This window comes from Parasteatoda tepidariorum, chromosome 4, assembly GCF_982258835.1.
Source record: "Parasteatoda tepidariorum strain Cologne lab strain chromosome 4, Ptep-v5.0, whole genome shotgun sequence".
In the NCBI taxonomy this organism is placed as follows: domain Eukaryota; kingdom Metazoa; phylum Arthropoda; class Arachnida; order Araneae; family Theridiidae; genus Parasteatoda; species Parasteatoda tepidariorum.
Window position 1 is genome coordinate 69,098,095 of NC_141758.1, and position 22,991 is coordinate 69,121,085.

Genomic DNA, 22,991 nt, shown 5'->3' on the forward strand with positions numbered 1-22,991 from the left:
CGTTCACGCCGGGGTGACCCACCGGTGGGTCACGCTAGATTGTCTCACCTTGGCAGCGCACCGGAGTAAAAACTGGTAACAATAAATTTCATTTTTTAGTTTTTTTCCGGGAATAATAAAAATCCATAACTACCAATTGTTTTTAACGGGTGCAATTTTTATATTGAATTGCTTCCTCGCCGTTATAAATTTCCTTACAGTGAATTGTTAATGTTGAGAATAGATTAACTCCTCTCGAATATTATCTAATATTGAAATAGTTCTACCAGTATTTTCTCTTTTCCTGTACCAGTATTTTCACTTTTCCCGGCGTGAACGTGTTAAAGCAGTGTGACTTCTGTTGTTGCAGATTAGATGACAAATAACTTATGTTAGGGTAATAAGATGTTAGTTTAAGCAGAACTGTTAATTCATTTTTGCTAGTTATTTATTGCTAGCTTGTTTTTTATGGTTATTAATTGCTTTTTTGGCATTAATTGTGTATTTTTTTGTGAATTTTAAATTAATTGTTAATATGCTTCATAGTGAACTTTGTGATCGGTGGCGTGCCCAAAATATTGCGTCACGTGCCATAAATGGCACGCGTGCCATTGGTTCGCCATCCCTGCTTTAGGAGAATGACATTTTCCTATTGTTTATAAACGTTTATTGGTTTTATTATTCAGTAACTTGATTAACATAATTTCTGTACAAAATCCATTGTAGAATACAAATTTATTCTGTTTATAATTTCTTAATTGGAAGAGAAAAAAATATTAGCTAATTCCGTGTCTTTAAAATGCTAAAAAATATCATATAAAAGTTAAGTGTTGTTTTCTAATGAGTTATTTTTCTTCCCTTTTCATCTCGTTTTTTTTAAAGAAGGAAACAAGTTATTAGAGGCCCCTGGCCTTGAACATCTTGTGGATGGGGCTCTAATTTTGTACAGGTGCACTGCTCATACATTAAGTTGAGATGTTGTTCTCACTAGTTGTTTAAATTGGAACTTGTTTGTTATCCTGGCTTCACTATTCAACAAAATTCCAAAAAGTATTTTATTAATAATGCTAGAAATGGAATAAATTACTATTAAACATGTTTTAGAACTATGCATAAGTATTTCAGCATTCTTTTTGTTTTAAATTTACACATGGCCTTGGTTGCAATCATATTTTTATGTCTTATTGCTTGTCCAACCCTGCTTAAAATTCTCAGACTTTTTGTGGTAGATTACTTGTATTATTAGTGAAATAACAGTTGAATTAAGATGTGTATGAGGGATTCGTTATATAATTTTAGCTTAATTAAGACCATTTTGGTTACCTAATATAATTTTTTGGCAGTTCAAAATAGTTCATCTTCATGATAATTGAGATTTTTGTGTAAAATATCTCATAATATAACAGGAAGAGTAGCATTTTTAAAAAGTGCTTAATGGTGTTTATTTTCGTTTTTTAAAAGCCCTTAAAGGTGCTTTTTTCATTGCGTTTTTTTAAAAAGTGCTTAATTTTCCTTTTTCCAAAATGAGATTTTTCATTTCCCCCACGAATTGTGCAAAAAGACGTTATTCACATTATTCGATTCAAGTAATTCAACCCCAATCTATTTTGCCGTACCGTATGAAAACTCCATTCGTTTTACATGTTTCATAAAATACTTGCGGGTCCTTATATGCGTATACTGAGCTGGATTCAGTGGGAAAGTATTTTTGATCTCTTTTATGCCACTTTGCTGCATTTTGCATGAGATTCTCAATTTCAGGCTTCATTTTCCACCCTCTGAAATAGAACCAAAGAATCTCACGAATTTTCGCTGATTACGTGGGCCAACAAAACATTGTGATTTTTCCCCCCCCTAATAGTGATAGAAAATTTTATTTCTATTGTTAATTTCATCGTGGGTAACGCGCCATAGTCTTCGTCACTAGCAAGCTAATGGCCTTCTCGCAATATTCTATGTATAGATCAGTACCATAATCTTTGAACTTGACTTGGGGATTATTCACTAATTACATAATTTCATGTGGGTCCCCAGACCAGTCATGAAACCCAAAGCTTCATCACCTCACAATTTCCATCTCCCTTTTATTCATTAAATTTAAAAATTAATTAAGAATTTTAAGCGTAATATTTTTTACCTGAGCGACTGTCTACCAATTGTATAAAATTTTTTGTAAATTTTTGTTGTATTTTATTACTTTTTTTGTGTATTACTTTTAATTAATTATTGTATTATTACTTTTAAAAATTTCTGTTCTCCTAAGTTGTTTCATGATAATTGAATAATATGTAAAGGCAAGATTTTAAAAAAGTATAAAGGGAGAGACTTTAAATATTTTAAATACAGTAAAAAATCCTATGTTTAGCTATGTAAACAAATTCAGATTTATCATTCTAAAAAACTTTAATTCATCTCTTAATGATTTTATTTACAAACAATTGAAATAATAAATTTTATTATCTCAGATTTGTTAAATATTATGAATGTAGGGGCCATGTAATAATTTATTTGCTTTGACAAAAATGTTTAGCTTCAATACTCATTGTAGTATTTACATTTCAAAATTACTTAATTTTTTTAAATATTAAATGAATACTGAACCAAGTAACAAATAATAACAAAAGTTTTTCAGGACCATTCACTAATTTACATTAGTTATATAAATTTATTGGAGTTTTCTTAGTTTGCTTTAAATCATGCACAATACTTGCATTATATTCTACTACGTATAATAATAATTTATATTATATATCATTTACAAAAAAGTATAGCCGAGATAATTAAATTGTTAATTTTTCTAAAAACATAATACTCTTACTCTTAATGTAATTACAAATTATAACTATGAGTTGTTAATTATTATCAATCTAAATATTGATTTTAATTATTTTATGTCGCAATTTAAGAATAGTTTTTTAGATTAAGTAAAACTAAACTGGTTGCCAATATTATAAATATGAAGTTTTTTTTCTTCTTTTAAGTCTGATCTCAACTTATAAGAAATTTATTTTTACTTTTTTGATTCTTAATGTTTGCTATTATTACTGATATACTGGTTAGTAGAATATATCTAATTGTGCAAGCAAAGGTTTTGAGGGAAATTCAGGCAGCTAAAGTAAAATTTTTGGTCCTAAATATTCCTACAAAATACTTTGTTGTTAAAAAATTTGTAACTTCGCAAATTTTTCCTTGTTAAATAACATTAAATGTCAATTTGTGTTTTTATTAGTTTGAATTCCTTAAGTATATGAGTGAGACCCTTAATTCAATAAATTATTACAATTTCAGTGTATTTTGATTTCTAATAATTTTTAACGTATGCTCGTTTATTTAAGAATTGTGTTAAATCAAGCAAATTATTTTTTCTTATAGAAACTTTACTTTCCAAAAATATTTTTAAAAAATTACTGTACTAAATGAAAAATTTTAACATTTTTGGGAGAACTTCAATTAAAAAAAAATTTTCTGAGGAAATATTAGGGACTGAGAATTTTCTGCTCTCCTGCTTATATGTACATATACTGCCTACATTAATGTTTCCAATTAATCTTGAATATAATATATTCCCTGATAAGTAAACTAATTATAATTTACAAAAAATATCAATGTTCACTTAAGTGAGTTAATATTTTTTTTAAATCAATCGATTCAAGGGTTTAAATTAGTTCCTATCAATATTTAGTGCAGGTGGCCGAGCGGTTAGTTTCTGACTGCGGGTTCGAATCCCGCTCTGGGCATGCATGCTTCTCTCTATGTGTTGTCCTCTGTTGTGTGTGATGTGTGAATGTTGCCCACCCTATGAACTGGTATTTGTGGCAGTTTGGCGTGGGTAATGTTGCTCGCCTCCGTGACTTAGGTTCACAGGTGCCCACTGGGTAACGTTAAATGAGCAACACTTCCGGCATCTTCCGAGGTGGAGAACGAAAGTTCAGTACCTGCCGTTTGAGAAGAAAAAAATATTTAGAATTTTATTAGAATAAATTTTCTAATTATTAAAGTACTATAATAATTTAGTTGGTCAACATTCTAGTCTATACAGCTGAGCATCATTCGAAAGAACAGTTTTAAATTTTGGTCTTATTCATACAAAACTGAAAAATGAACTTGGAGAACAGAGGGCTTCTATTTTTATTTATTTATTATTTTTTTTAATCCCTCGCTTAAAAGAAGAGTAAAAATGGAAGTAAATGAAAACTGATTTTACATTTAAAGAATAAGATGATTGTTAAGTGTTTTTTATAAGATAATTGTTTTTGTAACTTTTATTTTCAATAATTAAACAAATTAAGGATGAGATGAATTGCAATTTGACGCATTTTATTTATAATTATTTTATACTCCAAAATTAGGGTTATTGACAGTACTTTTCAAAACAAAAAGAGTTTTATGTTAAAATAATTCAAGAACATAATTGATAGAACACTTGTAATTTTACGTGTTTGTTAATTTAAAAATATTTCATACTTATAATAGCTAAAAATTATCCTTATGCAAATTTTTTTATTTTTACCATTGTTAAAAACTATGTCAAAAAGTTTTTTTTGACATGATGGTTAAAACCATCAAATGTCAAAAAAGTGCTTAAAATATTTTTCGAGTGCTTAAAAGTTGCTTATTTTTTCTTGAAAAAATTTGGCTATGCACCCTGTGTAATTCCTACTTTTTATAGAAAATAAATCCCATATAATTTAAAAAAACCTTGTGATAAAATTTTTCATCACATATAAATAAGATATCTGAATTAATTAAATGGATATAATCTCAATAGCAGAAACCTCTGTATGAAAAGATTCTTTATGCAACACCGTGGAAAAAATTCTAAGTTCCATGAAAATATGCATTGTGGCATTAATTCTGTTACCGGGCTATAATAAATAGCAAAATGATTGATTTCGATAATATTAAGTTTTTGCATTATTTTTTATGATAAAAAAGAACTCGAATTCATGTGACATTTCCGAAATATTTTGCAAAACATTACCAAATGTATCAAAAATGAATAAAAAATTTTTTTCAATATCTCATGTTCATTTAAAAAATTTAATGATATTCTGATTTACCTATTATTTTTTTATTCCTTCATTTTTTAGTCATTTTCTTTACATTTAAAATCAGAATTTATATTTCTTCTTTTATTTTTTTATTAGTAGCCCTATAAAAATTGGAGCAAAATTAAAAACTTCTTTAAACTTTCAACAAAAATGCTTTTTATATTGGTAATAAACTAAAACTTTTTATTTTCATGCAAAATATTTAAGCTTATTCAAATTTTCGCCTCAAATCATTAAATTACATTCCTATTAAAAATATGAAGAAAAATTAGGCAGTACACTGAGTATAAATTTTTTTAAACCAAAAATATGACAAAAAAGGTCTAAAATAAGTAAAACTTAAATTCTGTAAAAATACAGTGTATTATTTTTATGCTATTCTTTGGCGTCGTTGGCGGGGGCATATGACTCCCACAATAATTAGAAATTACTAAAAGTTCCCCTCAATACTTCAAACAAAAAAATTATGAATCATTATCGATTTCTATTTATCGAAGTTAAAGACAAGAAAGGGATAAAATAAATATAAATTTTTTTTAAACATTTATCAGACATAAGAACATTTTTGTGTGTAAAATTTTTTTTTTGTGTGTAAAATTTTAAAAGCTATTGTGATGTGTATTTTAATTTCGCCCCCCCCTCGAAAAAAATACGGCTGCTATTGAAAGGGGGTACGTTTATTGGAAATGATAGTCCTTGAAACTATCCTAGATGCACTAATAAATTCACCATGTATTTAATAAATCGGCAAAAAAAAATTTTTTTTTTCAGTTGATTATTTTTTTATGTTAGACTATGAATTTTATATATATATATATTTTCCATTGCTCGATACAAATTGGAATCCATTCATAAGTTTAAACATAAGGGGCGGAAGTATTTTCAAAGTGGAAAGGCTAAGTAGTATAACTATGATAAAAAAAGTAGAGTAAAAATAAAAGTATGATAAAACAAAACCAATAACATTTGCATTTGAAAAATACGTCATGTTGTGCAATATTTTGCAGGCACGCAAGTGGTGCAATTAAGCGGTAAAACTATTAATCCAATGTTGTGCAATTCACCCCTCCCACTAGTTTTCATGAGTTCATTTTGATGCTTTCAAGCATTAGCCTCAGTTTTGTGAACTAAACTATTAACTTAAGAAGGGATAGGATATAGTAGGAATTCAACAAGAAGACGTGATCATAGTAAGTGCTTTTTTTTTTTTAATGGTAACGGAGGCTGCTCTTGCAAGTGAAAACTATTAAATTATTCCTTCACAAAAATTATACATTAAAATTCTCTAAATAGTATTAGCTAGTTTAATTTTAGAGGTCACAGTAGCAAGTCATTAAATGACCATAGTCATTTTCTTTGAATAATGAGAAAAAAAAAATCCACCTCCCTTTTGGAAAAGTTAGTCGTGCCCGCTTTGAGTTCCACATAACCAGGGTCGGGTTTTTCGGGGTAAAATTAGTTTTTAGTACGCGTCCTATTTGCGCTCATTTCCTTGTAAATTCACATTACTTTTCAACTGATATTTTCAATAGGTTATAACAGCAAGTGAATTTCGACGCGTGTATTCGATAGATGATTTTAATTTTTTTTTAACAGTTACACGAGTAGGTTTGTAAATTCCGATATTTTTAAAACATAAGTAATACGACTTGTCTCGAATCGTTCATATGAGCAATCACTATTCTACCACATACACGTTAGTTTGATTTAGCACATATTTTATTGTAAATCCATGCTGTTTTTATAGTTATTGCTAATAGGTGATAGATTTCTACGTTTTTTAAATACGATATTTTTACAAAAAGTGGAAATTTGTGGTACGCGTGACAGTGTTAAGATTAGAAAAAATAGAATTTTTTTTCAAAATTATAGTCGCCACTCAAGATGCATAGGTAGCTTATGAAACCTTTTGAAGGTAAGAGTCACTCTGTCTCATCACACCATTTACAATTTCAAAAAATTCTGTGAGTTTGCTAGATAACTTTATACAGGAGAAAGTGAGAGTTAAAGTCGACTTAATAAGCAACACAAATTTATCTGGAATCCTGGTCAGCAAACAGCAGTTAAAATATTTTCTTTTAAGTTCAACGATTTGAGGTAGAATTAGAAGCCAAGTCTTGGACTCTACAGCTTAACATTGTCTTCAACTTATACCTAGTTTCTACATCATTCAATTTCAAGCTTGTTTTTACATTTTCTTTGACTATTTTGACCACAACTAAGTAATGGTCTGTCTATGTTCGCATCTCGAATGGTCCTTACATCCATAAGATAAAATGTCTTGCTTCCATCAGAATATGGTCAAAAGATGTGAAATCTGGTAATCTCCAAGCTCATTTATGGATATTCTTGTGGAAACATTGTGCTTCTCAAAACCATACGTTCAGCTGCAAAATCGGTAAGTTTTACACCATTATTATATGCAGGCTATGACTTCCAATGATAGATTTAAATTAATCTTTTCGTTCGATTTTAGTAATAAAGTCGCCAAATACAAGTTTGATGTCACTCCGAGGGCATTCATAATAGAGAGCATCCAAATCACTATTAAAAAAAATCTGTTTTCTAGATCATCTTTCCCCTTTTTGGTGCATGGGTACAGATACTATAATTAAAGAACTTACCCTTTATTCTGATTTTACACAATCAGGATGACTTAAAATCCAAAACTAACTCCTTTGTTAATCATAAATCTTGTGCTAAATACATGCCTTTTAGAATCACAACTATAGAATAAAGAATAGGTATAACTCTCCAAACCTCAAGCTCTTTTAATTGCATACATTTTCTTATGTATTGATATTTTAAGAAATTATTTCTAATGAATTGGGATGCATCATTGACAATGCATGCACATTTATTTTCTTTTTTAAACTAATCAGTTTAATATTAAATTTTAGAGTACTTAAGAAGAAAAAAAATATGTAACAAAAAATAAAGCAATAACAATTGACAAGTTTCTTCATACGTTAAAATTAACTTTTTCAAATATAGTTAATATTCAAGTAGATGGAAGATTAAAAATTTTCTTTCGTAGGTTGAAATGATTTACTTATTAGTCCAGATAATAAAGAATTAACTCTCTTTTGTTCCCACTGTTTCGAATTTCACTTCTTATAAAAAAACTTTATAACCAACTAACTTTAAAGTTAAACTTGTAGAACTTTAAATCTTTTCACGATTGTTCACAGAATTGGGAAACTTACTACACATAGATACTTAACATGTGCACCCATCTCTTCCCAAATTAAATCATACCAAACATTTTTTTTTTTAGTGAAAAATAAAGTCATCATTTATAATAAATGTTTTTAAATAAATATACAGATTGGGGACCTATAAAACTGCACCATTTAACATTGTCTGCATGATTACCAAACATCAGCATTATTTTTCAGCAAAATATATTCATTTACCAGATGAATGTCTTTTTTTCATGGTATGCCGTATATTGAAAGAATGTTTCGTTGGTCCCTAAAAAACAAAAATTAATGAACTAGTAATGCTCAGTTCTGATAGTATGTAACTAACGATAGTTTAACATAACTACAGTAATGCTTACAGTCACTTAAAATGGAGCTGTTCCAAATGTTTCTGGATTTATTGAATACCGAAATTCAGTAACACCCAAATGCTCTCTGAGGTGCCCAATTAAATTATTTTCTAAAAAGTGACCAAAACAAAGCCTACATTCACACAAAAAGGTATCACATACCTCTTAAAAAAAAGAGAAAAGAGACCAAGTTTTACTTTAACAGTTGCTGGGATGATAGATAGGTCAACCAAGCTAAAATCTTTATTGTAATATATATCAGGGGTGTTTGTGACACAAAGTGAAAAACCCTGAAAATTATTAAGCGCAAAAAATCGATATCAATTTATATCTATACAGTTTCGTATTTAAAATAATTTTAAATAAGATTTATAATTAAATTACCTACCAATGAATTTTTAAAGTAACTAATTTAAGAAAAATCTTAACCCTTACAAGAATCACTGTCGGATTTTTAAAATCACTTAAATATGAATTGCAATATATTGGATTCAAAAATCAACTAATCTAAGAACTACCAGAAATACCACAGTATTTAAGCTATTTTATTTAACCTACAGACACAATAACAAAGCAGAAATTCAAGAAGTATCAAACTAAATGAAAGAAAGGAATGTAATAGAACAAAATCATTTTAATAGATCACATGCTTTATGAGTACACAAATTTGATAAAGAAATGATTAACACATTATCAAATTTCAAATGATAAATGCACAGTTCGAAATGATGTAATACATTAAAAATTAAAATACACATCCAGACAATTTGTTATGTCGACAACGTAAAGATCTTAGTCTTTTCAACCGGTCTGTTCTAATCTCCAGATGATGCTCTGCCATTTCTAAATTAAAACAAACAAAAAAGAGCAAAACATAAGAAAAAATTCAAAAAATAGGAAAACGAAGAGGTTTTTTTTTTTTTTTTTTTTTAAAATAATAGATCACAATACCACCTTTAACTTTATATAACTTCTGAATGATAAAAAAAGTGCCAAATAATAATCAAAAAAATTTTGTACAGCTAAATTTGCTACATAATTATAAATCAGTTAAGTGTTGTTTCATAACCAGCTAAATCAAATCTGAGAAGGAAAAAAAAATTAATTGCGAAATTAGTCAGGAAACTCAGAGAATCCTCCCAATAGTAAGAACACAGATTACAGATTATCAAGCAAAATATATGTCCAAAGATGTCAACTGCACAAAAGTCACTGTCTAAATAAACAAATATATGAACAACATATCTTTTCTTATTTAACTTGGGTCATCAATACTAAAGATTGCTAAGTCAAGGGCATAAACAACTTTTTAGGAACATAAATGCAGTGAAAGAAATACATGGCAAATCTAATCTTAACAGCCATGAAGCTAGAAAATTAACTGATGATATTCATTCTTCCATTAATCATGGGGATGGAATAGTCTAAAAAAATTCTGAATAACCGAAGTTAACTTCGAAAGAGTAACACTAGACAACAGTTTAAATTTGTCATTTGTAATAATAAAAATATACTACTAAATATTAATCTATCAAATTTCTAACGTACAGTTTGTCCGGAAAAGATAATTTTTTTTAAAAAATATAAACAATATTCAACCTTCAGGGTTTTGACACACATCCCTTTAGTAAAAAGAAGAAAGCGAAAAAAAAATCACTTAATTAAAATTGACAAAACAGACATTCATTGACTGATTCAAGGTAAAGTTTAAATATATATGTAAATGAAAGGGCGAAAGCTAACTAAAACTAAATCAAATACTATAACTAAATCAAATATTAAAAAAAAAAAAAAAAAAAAAAAAAAACAAGTCCGAAAAAAAAAGAAAAGAAAAAAAGGTGGTTGTAAAAAATTTATATTTACTAAAAGATTAACTTAATGAGTTTGTCTAAAATATGAAACACCATTGTATCAGAAGTCCAGGAACGCAACAATATTCACCTGCTTCGAGAACCAGATCTACTTCTTGATCCACCAGCATGTCCTCGTACTGGGCTTCTGCTAGCTGAACGGCTGCGAGAACGACTTCTGGATCGTCGTCGAGGAGAGCGAGATCTTGATCTAAGAGTAAAAAATCCAACTTTTAAAGCATAAAAAACATTTATCTTTTTTAACTTACCTGAATAGCAAAATCAATATGCAGCTAAATTTCCTAGATGACAATTTAGGAATAAAGAAAAAAGCCTCTACAATAGGCACAGATTTTATCAACTTCTCGCAAAAGTATTCATCTCTAAGGTTAGTTATGTTCCGGCTATACACCAGCCCAGCTACTTATGATTGTCAGTCATATGAGGTTAACAGAAAATTAACCAAGCTATGTCACAAGCACCAATTTTTCGAAAGGTGAAAAAAAATTTAAAACTGAATTTTAATTAAGAGGAATTCTTAATCACCTAAAAAATTGTCAATCCAGAGGAGGATTGTTATGTTTATGAAAATCGGTTCTATAATTTGATAAATAATTTTCCTTCTTATTCCAAAAAAAACTTTTTTTACAGCTCAGTACAGTGATAAAGAGCTTAATACATATATATAAAAAAAGAAAAGACAAACCTCTTTTCAATACTTAGAACAACTTATGTTGATTACTAAAAGTAGCGAGCAGATGGGACAGTGTCGAATTTATATTTCAAGTCGTTGTGCAGAGTCGACAGTATAACATTAGAGATGAACAACACCTTAAAGATGATTTGTAGACGGTTGACTAGAAGTAGTGCGCTGAAGAGCTGAGCTGTGACGAGACGATTCATTTTAAGGCATTTTAATGTTGAGGTGTAGCAACATATTTAGCAGCGGTTCATTGTTGAATGCTGATCACAACAATGCAGCTGGAGTGATAAAGTTGATTTTTACACAACTGAGGCTGCTTTAGCCTATAAAAGTTAAATAGTTTTAATGTCATAAATATCAGTCTTTTGTGGATATTTTCTTAAGATAATTTTTTTGTTAAAACTGTTTATTATCGAAAGAAAGATTTAAGATTTTTCCTAATTAAGATTTAAGTAGATTGAATTGATTACATTTTATTGATCCACAATATAAAAATAAACAAACACTCTTGAAAAAATTACCTGGAACGCCGCCTTCCTCCTTTGCAATCTCTTGCATAATGCCCTCTCTCACCACAGTCATAACAACGTTCATTAGGATCATAACGTGGGGGAGGACGGTAGGAAGAACGAGACTTGCCACTTGATAGTTCAACGCGCACACGTCTTCCACAAAGAATCCTAAAATATAATAGATAAAAGTCAGGATAGAGCCTAGTAAGTACATAATTTCTTATAATCCTTTACACATATTAATTGTTTATTAATATTGGGCCATATGTCTTAAACCATATATGGATACCCTATTAACCACTAGCAACAAGCTACCCAACTTAATAGAAACTACATCTAATACTATTTTACCAAAAACTTTGATGATTTGACGCAAGAATGAAAAACTTAAAATTTCAGTAGTCAGGGGTCTGTCCAGACACTTTGTGAAAGGTCCGTTTTTCGTGAAATTGTGAAAAAATTACACACATTCTTTCAACCAGGGTCCGCTTTTATGAATTTGTGCAAATAGGGTCCGTTATTGCAAAAAAAATTTTTTTCAAGGAGTTTTTAAATTGTATAGACATACAAGATTATGCTCAACACAGTAAAATTGTAATTAAAAAAAATTAAATTTTAAAAAATAAACAACAATTGCTCCTTCTAAATTAGAGATGCAACATACAAATATTTGGTATTTAGCCTATACTGCTGAACGCAAAATATTAATTTCGGACGAATAATGGAAGAATCGTCTGCCGAAGACAAAACTCAATTCGTTTACATCCATCTGTCTTGTTTTCTGCTCTGGAAAGGGTTTATTCGATTAACAAAATAGTAATGAAGATAAACAAATTTGTGAAGGGTCCGATTAAAAGAAAAATCATTTTGTGAAGGGTCCGTTTTTAAGTTAAAATATTGTGTGAAGGGTCCGTTTTTAAGTTAAAATATTTTGTGAAGGGTCCGTTTTTATGAAAAGATATTTTGTGAAGGGTCCGTTAACGGACCCACATTTCTTCTAAACAGACCCCTGGTAGTTCATCATTATCTGTTTTTTTTTTTGAATTCACTCCTAACTTACCTATCTAATAAACTAAAAGAATTAAGATGAAAAACAAGCATCTGATGATTGTTTAGGAATGCAAAATTAGAAATGCAATAAAGAGGCAATTTAATCTGAAAGCTATGATTGCCGAAAATCATGTCACTGAATAAATAAACCCAATGCTATTATTCAAGCTCAACATGACAGGATGTTAATTTGTTAATTAGATTTACTTGGGATGATCAATCAATGTTCATATGTATATTTGTTCATGTGTATATTTCTTTATCTAAAATATTATTATATTCTTTAAGTGTGATTTTTCTATTTGATAAATAGGTAGGGTTCAGTGACTTAATTTATAAAGAAATATTTATCAGCTTACTATAAAGGCAAGGTATATATATATTTAAAAGAAAAAAGAACACATTAATTTGTCACCTTAAATATTAAAAAATTACCTAGTAGTATTCGACACCAATCAATATTTTAAATGCTGCATTATTTGAAATGTAGTGTTATGATTGATTTTCAATAATACTTCATACATGCAAAAGATTTCTCTGATTTAAACCATCTATATTAAAAGTTGTGAAGGGATAGAAGAATAAAAACATCTAATTCACATCTTCATCTAAAATAAGGTTGAAGACCAAAGAATTCTTTGTCGCAATTAACTTCAAGATGAATATAACAATGGGAGAAATATTTGATTTTGGGAGAGGTTTGACACTCTTCAAATAAAATAGCCTTACAAGACTTAAAAAATAACACTCATTTATTTATTAAAAAAAAATTCCATTGGCATAAAACTGGCAATTTCACTAGGAAAAAAAAATTCACTGTGTCAAATAGTTTATTACTTACAATCGACCATATCAGATACTAATAGAAAATGTATGCATTCATCCGATCAAAACTAAGGTAAAAATCTACAAATCTATGTTAATTTGAGCAAAACAATGAATCGGATATCATACATTCCAGTATTATGAGCGGTATTCCCATATTGAGGAAAAATCACGCCAATTTCACACGAGTCAATGCAGTTTAAAAACCATAAATAACACAGCAACTAGCAAAAAAATGTTTACAAACAAAGCCACGCTACTGAAATGTATGTACTAAAACAGGATTTTAGAAACCATGCGAAAATCAGTAGCAATAACTAGTGAAAAATTGATGAAAAACAAAAGAATCACTGTTTAAAATAGCAAACACTTAATTGCATTATTCGAATTAAGATGAATTGTTTATGGGCTAAAATTGAGACATTAAATTGTCATCAATTTTTGAGATCATTTCAAGCTTCATAATATCAAGTAATTTGGTCTCTTTTCTTAAACTTAATATAATCTCATTCTTTAAATATATATCTTTGATAGGATGAACATGATTTACTTTGGAAAATATCATTTCAAATATTTTGTACTTAATCCTTAAAGAGGATTCTTTACTGCCAAGGGCGCCCCTGGCTTTTCTTTTTTTAAACAATTAAAGAGATACAGAAAAACAATTTTGTTATAAATTTTTTTTATTAAAAATATTTTTATTCAAAAATAAATAATAATTACTTAACAATAAAAAAAAGTGTTTAATCAAACAAGAATTGTAATCGTCTTGTTTGCTGCCGAAATCTGCTTTTTTATGAACTTTTTTTATGAATTCTGAGCCATCTTTGATTTTTTCTTTTGCACACCGAACATGCACAAACTTGGCAGATATCTTAGCTACATTTTTAAAATTCATTTAATAAAATATATAAATAATATTATATTTTCTATTAGTTATTTAGTTTAACAAAGTTGTATAACACAAACTGACTTCTCACAACTGTAAAACTTCATCAACACAATAAATACCAATGTTTAGCGTGCACAAACACGTTAGTATACGAAACTACTGTCTGTAGTTATTTGTGTTTCAAAGTCAGTAGTTATGCCAGCGCCATCAATACAGTTTCTCGTGGCAAAATTTGCAAGTACAAGAAATTCATACTCTTTTTTAAATATCTTGTTAACAATGCACCCCCTTTTATATTATTCTGCCGGCACCCTTGTTTACTGCATATATTATACCTTATTAAAAACCATTTATAAAAAATAAAATCACCCATTGGTTTTAAAATGTAAAAATTAGTGTTTCTTCCTTTCAAAAGTAATGTGAGCCACTAAACATTTACCATAACCTAATACAGTTGAACCTGTTCATCTTGAAAACCAGTATATCTTTAAAGTTTCTAAAATTCTCTACATTTAGGCTGAGGGCAAGGTGGCAAAGAGAAGGCTCATCTCTCCCTCATTAGTCGGCGTACGACAGACGCGTGGGGGAAGTGAGGCAAGTCTTAAGGGGTCAAGTAGAGATTTTAAAAGAAATGTTTCCTGTTTCAATGTCATTGCTTTTCTTTTACATTACGCATACTATATCGCGAACATATCATAAAAGATAGTGCATATATAGTTTTCTTAATTTATTTATTTTTTTGTATGATGTAACTTTAATTATTAATACTACTGAAGAGTTTTAAAGTTATTTACTGTTCATTATTTTAATTGGATAATAGTTTTTATCTATTTATTTTTTTGTTGTATAATTATGTTCTATTGAAGAATAAAGAATCAAAAAATAGCTGAAATGATAAAATATGTTTAATATACATACTGTAACTGCCATATTTCTCTGAAATAAAGGAAGTTTGTGCGCAATGCTTACTGCAATCTCAGAAATGTAATATATTTTTCGTTGAACAAGCGATTTAAAAATAATGTGAATAACTATTAATACTGCTTTTGAATTTGAAACAGTTACTTAATATATATTATTTTAAATCGATTCGTTGAGTGACAATAGTTTTTTATTCTTGTATAATCATTTCCTATTGAAGAAAAAAGTAACATGAAAAAATGAAATGATGGAAAAAATTAACTGTACATAGCAAAACTGCCAGATTTCTCTAAAATAAAGGAGGTTAGTTCGCAATGATGATCGCTCTCTTTGAATCGCAATATGTTCATTAATGAAACGATTTAACAATAATGTTAATTTAATTATTAATATTGCTTTACAATTTTAACTAGTTATTTAATATTCATTATTTTAATTAATAAGTTGAGACATAGTAATTTATTATAGTTAATTAGTTATTAGTTAATTATACTATGCTAGCTAGATAGGGATAGGGGTGGCTTACAACCAGGGTTCGTTTATTTAAATCATGATTAAAATCAACTGATTTATATATATATATATATTATATTGATTTTAAAAGTTAAAAAGCAGTGCTTTAAATTATTGATACTTTTATTATTTTCTTTTCTTAGTTTTAAAATTTATTTTACATAAATTACTGCATTAATTAATTTTAGTTCTTTACTTTCTTTCTTGGTGTGTGTTAAACACATTTGAAATTACAGTGGAGCATCGTTTATACGACGCCGAAGGGACCACCGAAAAACGTCGTATAAACGATAACGTCATATAATCGATTTTTACTTCTAAAACTGAAACTAACTCTGTTTTCAGTTAATTTTAATGTTTAACGTGTTGATTTGCATACATTTCTAAATTGGACAAAGCAAAACAAACAAATAACCAAAGAAGAAAAATTGCAGTGAGCAATTTGAATGCATGTTACCTTTAATTATATTTTCTTGCTATTGGTCTCTACAATGCTTTGAATAGCGAGTTGAACTTACTGCTTTCTATGACGCAATTTAAATTTCTAATCACGGCCAAATCTAATGGCTGAAGCGCACTTGTGCAATATGCAGGAAAAAAGAGAGCTTTTACATTTTCCAAAATACTTAGTATCGATGGGTACACTGGACATAGGCAATACCTCCTAGATTGAAGAAAGCCGAAGGACGGAAAACGATGACTCATACAGTTAGGCCCAGATTTGCTGATCACTTCTGACGAAGCTTCTCTTTTTCCCTTCTGTTTCTCGACACTTTTTCGTTACTCTTCTACTAATTTTTTACTTTCTACAAATTATTATTATTATTTTTTTTGTCTAGATTAAATGTTCTTAAATTGTGTAAAAATGCTTAATATATTTATTTGTTTTCAGAAATGATTAACAATAAATCAATTCTAACAAAAATAACTGTTGTGTGAATGAAAAAAAAAATATTTTTAAGCATTAAATATCAGTTTTATTTTATAAATTGGAAAATTTTATCTAACTTTTTGTTATAAAATGTATGGATTAAAAACAAAGAAATATATTTTTAAAGGGATTTTACACATTTATTATTATTATAGTTTTGACATAAAACTAAGAAAGGGGTCTAATTTTTATAATATGATACTTACATTTTTAGTAGATGATTATTTTGGATTTTAATGATTATGTTTTGCATGTTATTAGAACTAGAGCATACGAAATAAAATAGAAATTGTTTATAAACAATGACATAAAATGAGCTTAAAAAAATTTAGAAAATCAAATGCAGTCTTCAAACAAGGTTTAGATAGTAAAAAAAAACATATCAAAAGCATGATTATAATTTGTATTTTTTTCCTGTGGAAGTGTGATTGTTAGAAGTGATAAACTAAAATTAAAGTAAGCAACCTTAGATAACAAATATTTTATTAAATAGCAAATTCAAAAAACGATAAATAAAATGTAAACACAAATTTTACTGAAATATGCTAAAACTTTCAGTAACATTTAAAAAAGTATAATTTTTACCATCACACTGATAAACTAAAATAAAGTAAGCAACCGTAGATAACAAATATTTTATTAAATAGCAAATTCAAAAAACGATAAATAAAATGTAAACACAAATTTTACTGAAATATGTTAAAACTTTCAGTAACATTTAAAAAAGTATAATTTTTACCATCACACTGATAAACTAAAATAAAGTAAGCAACCTTAGATAACAAATATTTTATTAAATAGCAAATTCAAAAAACGATAAATAAAATGTAAACACAAATTTTACTGAAATATGTTAAACTTTCAGTAACATTTAAAAAAGTATAATTTTTACCCGTCACACTGATAAACTAAAATAAAGTAAGCAACCTTAGATAATAAATATTTTATTAAATAGCAAATTCGAAAAATGATAAATAAAATGTAAACATAAATTTTACTGATATATGTTTAATTCTAATGTCATTTAATATCTCTTTTCTAATGTCATTTTCCTTGAAATGCATCTCACATACCTATAACAAAATGAATACAATATTTAAATGTGCATTTAAAATAAATAGTACATACTATATTCATGTATGAAAAATTAATAGATTTTTGTAGAAAAATTAATAGATTTAAATTTCATAATCAAATAAATTACAATATATTATGGTCAAACAAAAATGTTTAAAGTTTGAGCAAAAATTTAATAAAATACTAAAATTATTAATATTTTTATAAAATAAAACTCTATAAAAATAACTATATATTACAATAGTTTGCGATATGATTGATAAGAACAACTTAATTATTATAAATAATTTATCCACAATTTAAAATAATTTACTCTTAGTAAAAATATAATAAAGAAGCATAATTAAATTTTTAAAAATAAGAACAGATATTACTCACTTTAGAATTCTTTGCAACTTCAAAATCTCTTGGCATGGCGGCAAGCCATTTCTTACGTATTGGGAAATCCAAAATTTAAAACTTTTGTACCATCAACTTTGTAAAATCCTCTGCAGTTTGGTACACAGCACTCATTGGCAATTATCCATAACACTAAGAATTAAATTAATGCTGACATTTACAACATTTGTTGAATAAATATAAATTTTACGAAGAACGTTGACACCAGAATACACACGGTTGTTTACAAATTCAAATCAAAAATATTCGCCAATTGGCTGAATGCCGACACAGGTTATAATACTTGAGAATATCGCCAATGGCTCGTTTGATCAGATTCGGAGTTTTTCGTAAAAATAGCTACCCTGACTGGTTTCCCTCTGGGCCTAACTCTACTACGTCATCATCGCCTATAGTAACCCGTCGTGAGGCTTGATTCCTTTCTAGGAGGTATTGACATAGGTCGATAAATAGCAAAATTTTACGCTTTTGCCTTTTCATAATATTGTCTAGTTTTTTCAGTCATCTAGTAAAAATTACGGTCGTCATCCAAGAATTCTTGTTGTCACCCTTTTCTGTATCATTCATGTTGGCAAATTCCACCCTTTTTTAAAATACACAAGAAAAAATAAAAAATTAAATAAACGTGAACAAAATCTAAAAACCGACGTATAACCGATTCTGTGCGTCGTATAAACGATATATTTTTACATTAAAATGAATAGGAATGATTTGGGACCACACTAAAACGTCGTATAAATGTAAACGTCGTATAAGTGATCGTCGTATAAACGATGCTCCACTGTACATGTTTAAAAATCTTTTGATTCTTAACATTGAAAGTACAGATTAAAGAAAATATTTAATGATGTCTTAATATAGACTTGCATAGCTGTAGAAAGTAAATAAACATGATTTTTTTTCAAAAAGAAAATGTTAATTAAAATTCTACCTTTTGATTAAAAAAGCATGGAATTCAAATCTACATTATAGTTTATTGATGGAAATTTCCATATTTCTAAAGCTTGAGGTTATATTAAAAAGAAATTACCTTAAGTGCCAAAAATAGAAAGAAGGAAAAAAAGCTGAGTTCAGATATTTTTTTCCTGATATAGTGCCATTCTTCAATTTCAAAGTCTATTTGAAGCAGTAGGGTTATTAACTGGGGTTTTTTTTCCTCATAATATGTTTACGGTATCTTTGAAATTATCAGATTTTCTTTTGTGAAAAAGATTCCAATGTGTACATAGATTTTTTAAAAATGTTTTTTAGCTTACCTTATGTATTTTGATATAGGATTAAAAATGAATATTTTAACATGAAAATATATAGATTGAACACTTATTTTTTGATGAATGACAACATTTATAAACACAATCTGTTATATTTATTTTGCCGTTTTATAAATCATGAGAAAAAAAAGAGATCACAATTTTAAATTAAAATTATGGTGTGCTAATTGAAACTTTGTGTTACTAGTTAAAGTAGTATTCTTTAAATTATCTATTTTATCTTGTCTTTTAATTTCAATCACGCCTTTGTATCAAAATGGTCGCTATGCATTATAATGAAAAATCATTTTAGTAAGTTAGAGCTTCTAAAATATTGTTATAATATGGTTTTAATATTAATTTACTTTTGATCAAACATTTATAAAGTTTTTGTAATCATAAATAAAAGCTCTTATAGTGTATTTGAATAAAAATGAAAAAAATCTGATTTAGATCAAAAAAATCCGATTTAAATCAAAATAATCCGATTTTTTTGATTTTTTTTAAAAAAAAGTCAGAAAAATCACGAACCCTGCTTGCAACGGACTGTCCCGAGTATATTTTACATTCCTTTTATTTTTATACAAAACGTAATAATAGTAAAAAAGTTATCATATTTCAAAGATTACTATTCATATAAAGAAAATAGAACAGGATAAAAAGAAAAAAAATACCTTTAAATAACAGATAAACTCATGGGTAAACATATCTTTTATTATTTTTAAGCTATTACGAGTATTAGTATCCGTTTATTAGTTCGTCTATAAATGCCTATTAATGCTTAAATAAGATAGCGAACAAATTTTAATCCATAAGAAAACTGATCATTTCGGGACTATTAAATTTATTTTTTAATAATAAATAATGCGGAGTTTAAAATCAAAACACTCCTATTACAAAATAAAAAAAATAAAAAAAGACATTTTTACGAAATCACAGCGCTTTATAGAAGCAATAGCATTTTAATTTTCTATGTTCCCTAAAAATCACTCCCTTTAATGACCCCGTCCCAGGAGTCTGTCGAGGCACACGTAGGCACAAGCCATTTTACATGCAGAAAGGTAGACCTCCTGGCCGGCTGTGGTCAATGGCACGCGGCATCTCGTTGATATCCATGTCTAATGAGGGAGGGCTTTCCAAAATCTTTGCCACCTAGTTTTCAGCCTAACTGTCCAAAATCAAAGTATTTTCCATGTTTATGTCGATTTTTTTCCCTCTTCAAAACCTATGTTTTTCAAATTTATAACAGAGCATAAATGCCCTAAAAACAAAACTCTTTATCAGTAAAACTTGCAGATAGAGATGAATTTCGTGAACCCATAGGAAGTAGGGATGAACAGGTTGGAGTTGTTCCTTGGAATTGAAGCATGCATGACTAGCTAATTTAGACTCTGGCAGTAAGTTGGACAGGGACCAATGAGTAGGATAAAGTGACAACCAAGGGTTAGTTTTTCAATATAGACAAGAGAGCTAGGAATAGAAGAAATTCATTTTTGCCTCAAAATTGTAACCAAAGGATAATTAGGAGTTTTAAAAATGAAATATAGAAATTAATTGTTACAGAAACTTGCAGATGCCATCGCTGAAAAAAGAAAGAAAAATAAATGTGAAGGATGCTATCAGAATAACTTATGCTTGGAGAAATGTCTCAAAAAACTGTCCAAAATGGTTTTAAAAGGCTAGTTTTAAGAATAGCTGTGAAGATGATGGACAAATGGTTGAAGGCATGAGTAAAGAAGAAACTGGTGATGCTGGTTGACATTAATTTTGAAGATTACAAGCGGACAACTGCCAGGCTACATGCAGAACATTGATAGATACAGAAATCATAGATAATGCCAAAGGAAAATTAGATGAAAAGGAAAAAGCTGCAGATCATATTGATGAGGCAAAAGATGCAGAAAAAGCTGTAGACCTCTAACAAACTGCCAAGAAAATGTTGGATATGAGGGTTTTGCTGCTCTTTCTAACCTCAAAAGAATAATCAATTATTTTCAGTGTAAAAAGCTATGTTAATAGATATAAGTGCTACAATTGATTTACAAAAATGCCTGTTTTTTTTTCTACTCAATTATGATTAAACCACATTAAATAGAATTTCTTAATTAAATTCAATTTTTTGAAGTACCAGTAACACTCTTAATCTCAATTTCCTTTCCAGTGAGATTCAAGATAACCAGGTCCTACTATAGAACTTATTGAAAGTTACAAGGTAATTTAGCTACTTCCAAGATTTTAGATAAAACTTGGTCTAGTTATAGCAAAATTTTCTGGGAACGACCACCCTCTGTTCCATAATAAAATGGCTCCTAATGGAGGCCTCTCAGTCTTAGGGATATTTCCACTGACTTCAATTGTTATTGAAACTACAGTCTGAATTTCACTTAGTGTCATTTACTTAAAGCGGAAATGCCACTTGTGTGACAAAGCGTTAATAAAAATGACACTATTAACATAATTATGTGTGAAATCAGATTTACCAATTATGTTTGCAATTATATTTAGATCATGAAAATTTGTTTACTCTTGAAAACGATGTTTGTTTTGAGATGCTTATTTTTTAAACCTTTTTTCTAATTTAAATTATTTAAAGTCCATGTAAAAAATCCCGTGCCTCCCAAAACGTGGTAAATAGAGGTTTCACAGTATATCAATACTCATCAGTTTTGCGAATAACAGTAAAAGCTAAAAATATCTATAAAACTAAGCAGTTTATCGAAAACCTATTCAATCATGCAAAATACTTTTCAAATGTAGAATAAAAAGAAAAAGGGTGAGGGAGGTCGTCCCAAATAAATATAACGATCAGCTGTACGCTTTACTATTTGAGAAGTAAAATTATGTATGCTTACTTTCCGTCTAATGCACGAACGGCGTCTCTAGCATCTCTGGAATCCTCAAATTCAACAAATGCAAAGCCTGGTGGATTTCTAGCTACCCAAACATTTCTTAGAGGTCCATAATACCCAAAAGCATCTTCCAATTCATGTCGAGTTCCACTGTTCCCAAGTTCTCCAACATAAACCTTGCAGTCAAGTGGGCCGGAATTTCTATACCTTGACATACTGCAATGTACAAAATAATGACAATAAATTCTACTGTTTATAAATATAGGACTTCAGTTAAAGTTTCACTACATAAATACCATAAATATTACCTTATGCAAGATAAAACAATTGTTTACACCGCCTCCGAATCAGAACTATACAGAGAACAAAGAATAAAATGGCTCCTGCTAATGCGCTTGTTTCTTTAATTTACGGTTACAAATAAATATGTTGAATAAAAATGATGTATTTGTTTTTCCCTATTTATTATTCAGAATAGCATAAGAAATATTGAATATATTACAGAATGTATTATAAAACGACTTTCATCTAAAACTCTTCATGTTAAAAAAAAAACCTTTATGTTTCACTCTTAACCGCGTACATTCCGAAATCTAACCGTATCTCAATTTATTTTGGTACTTCATTTATGGCAAC

At 28.5% G+C, this 22,991-nt stretch overlaps 2 protein-coding genes and 1 long non-coding RNA gene across 4 annotated transcripts in view; 1 reads left to right on the forward strand and 2 right to left on the reverse strand.

Moving 5' to 3' along the window:
* The window catches only part of RpS27 (ribosomal protein S27), a 324,227-nt gene that overhangs the window by 291,832 nt on the left and 9,404 nt on the right, over nucleotides 1-22,991 (forward strand). The window lies entirely within an intron of this gene.
* On the reverse strand, nucleotides 9,200-22,961 carry LOC107456916 (serine/arginine-rich splicing factor 7). 2 transcript variants are annotated; one of them, XR_006225479.2, is made up of 6 exons: nucleotides 22,664-22,922; nucleotides 22,359-22,571; nucleotides 11,658-11,816; nucleotides 11,140-11,459; nucleotides 10,525-10,644; nucleotides 9,200-9,426 (listed from the first exon to the last, which is right to left on the reverse strand). XR_006225479.2 is itself a non-coding variant. In XM_016074895.2 (5 exons), exons 2-5 carry the CDS (start codon nucleotides 22,568-22,570, stop codon nucleotides 9,399-9,401), a joined length of 519 nt encoding a protein of 172 aa, XP_015930381.1. In that variant the 5' UTR covers nucleotide 22,571; nucleotides 22,664-22,961; the 3' UTR covers nucleotides 9,200-9,398. The 2 variants fall into 2 exon arrangements, 1 of the variants encoding a protein (XP_015930381.1); XM_016074895.2 differs by lacking the exon at nucleotides 11,140-11,459 and having other exon boundaries at nucleotides 22,664-22,961.
* Nucleotides 17,247-18,388, reverse strand: LOC147811039 (uncharacterized). The gene is made up of 2 exons (XR_015433120.1): nucleotides 18,236-18,388; nucleotides 17,247-17,853 (listed from the first exon to the last, which is right to left on the reverse strand). It is a non-coding gene; the product is annotated as an uncharacterized LOC147811039 (long non-coding RNA).

Coding starts and splice junctions, on each gene's coding strand:
- LOC107456916 (XM_016074895.2), bottom strand. CDS start 22,570: ATGTCAAGGTATAGAAATTCCGGCCCACTTGACTGCAAGGTTTATGTT. Junction 10,645..11,657: donor GGAGGAAGGCGGCGTTCCAG/GTAATTTTTTCA, acceptor TTTTACTCTTAG/ATCAAGATCTCGCTCTCCTC. Junction 9,427..10,524: donor AGATCTGGTTCTCGAAGCAG/GTGAATATTGTT, acceptor GTTTTAATTTAG/AAATGGCAGAGCATCATCTG.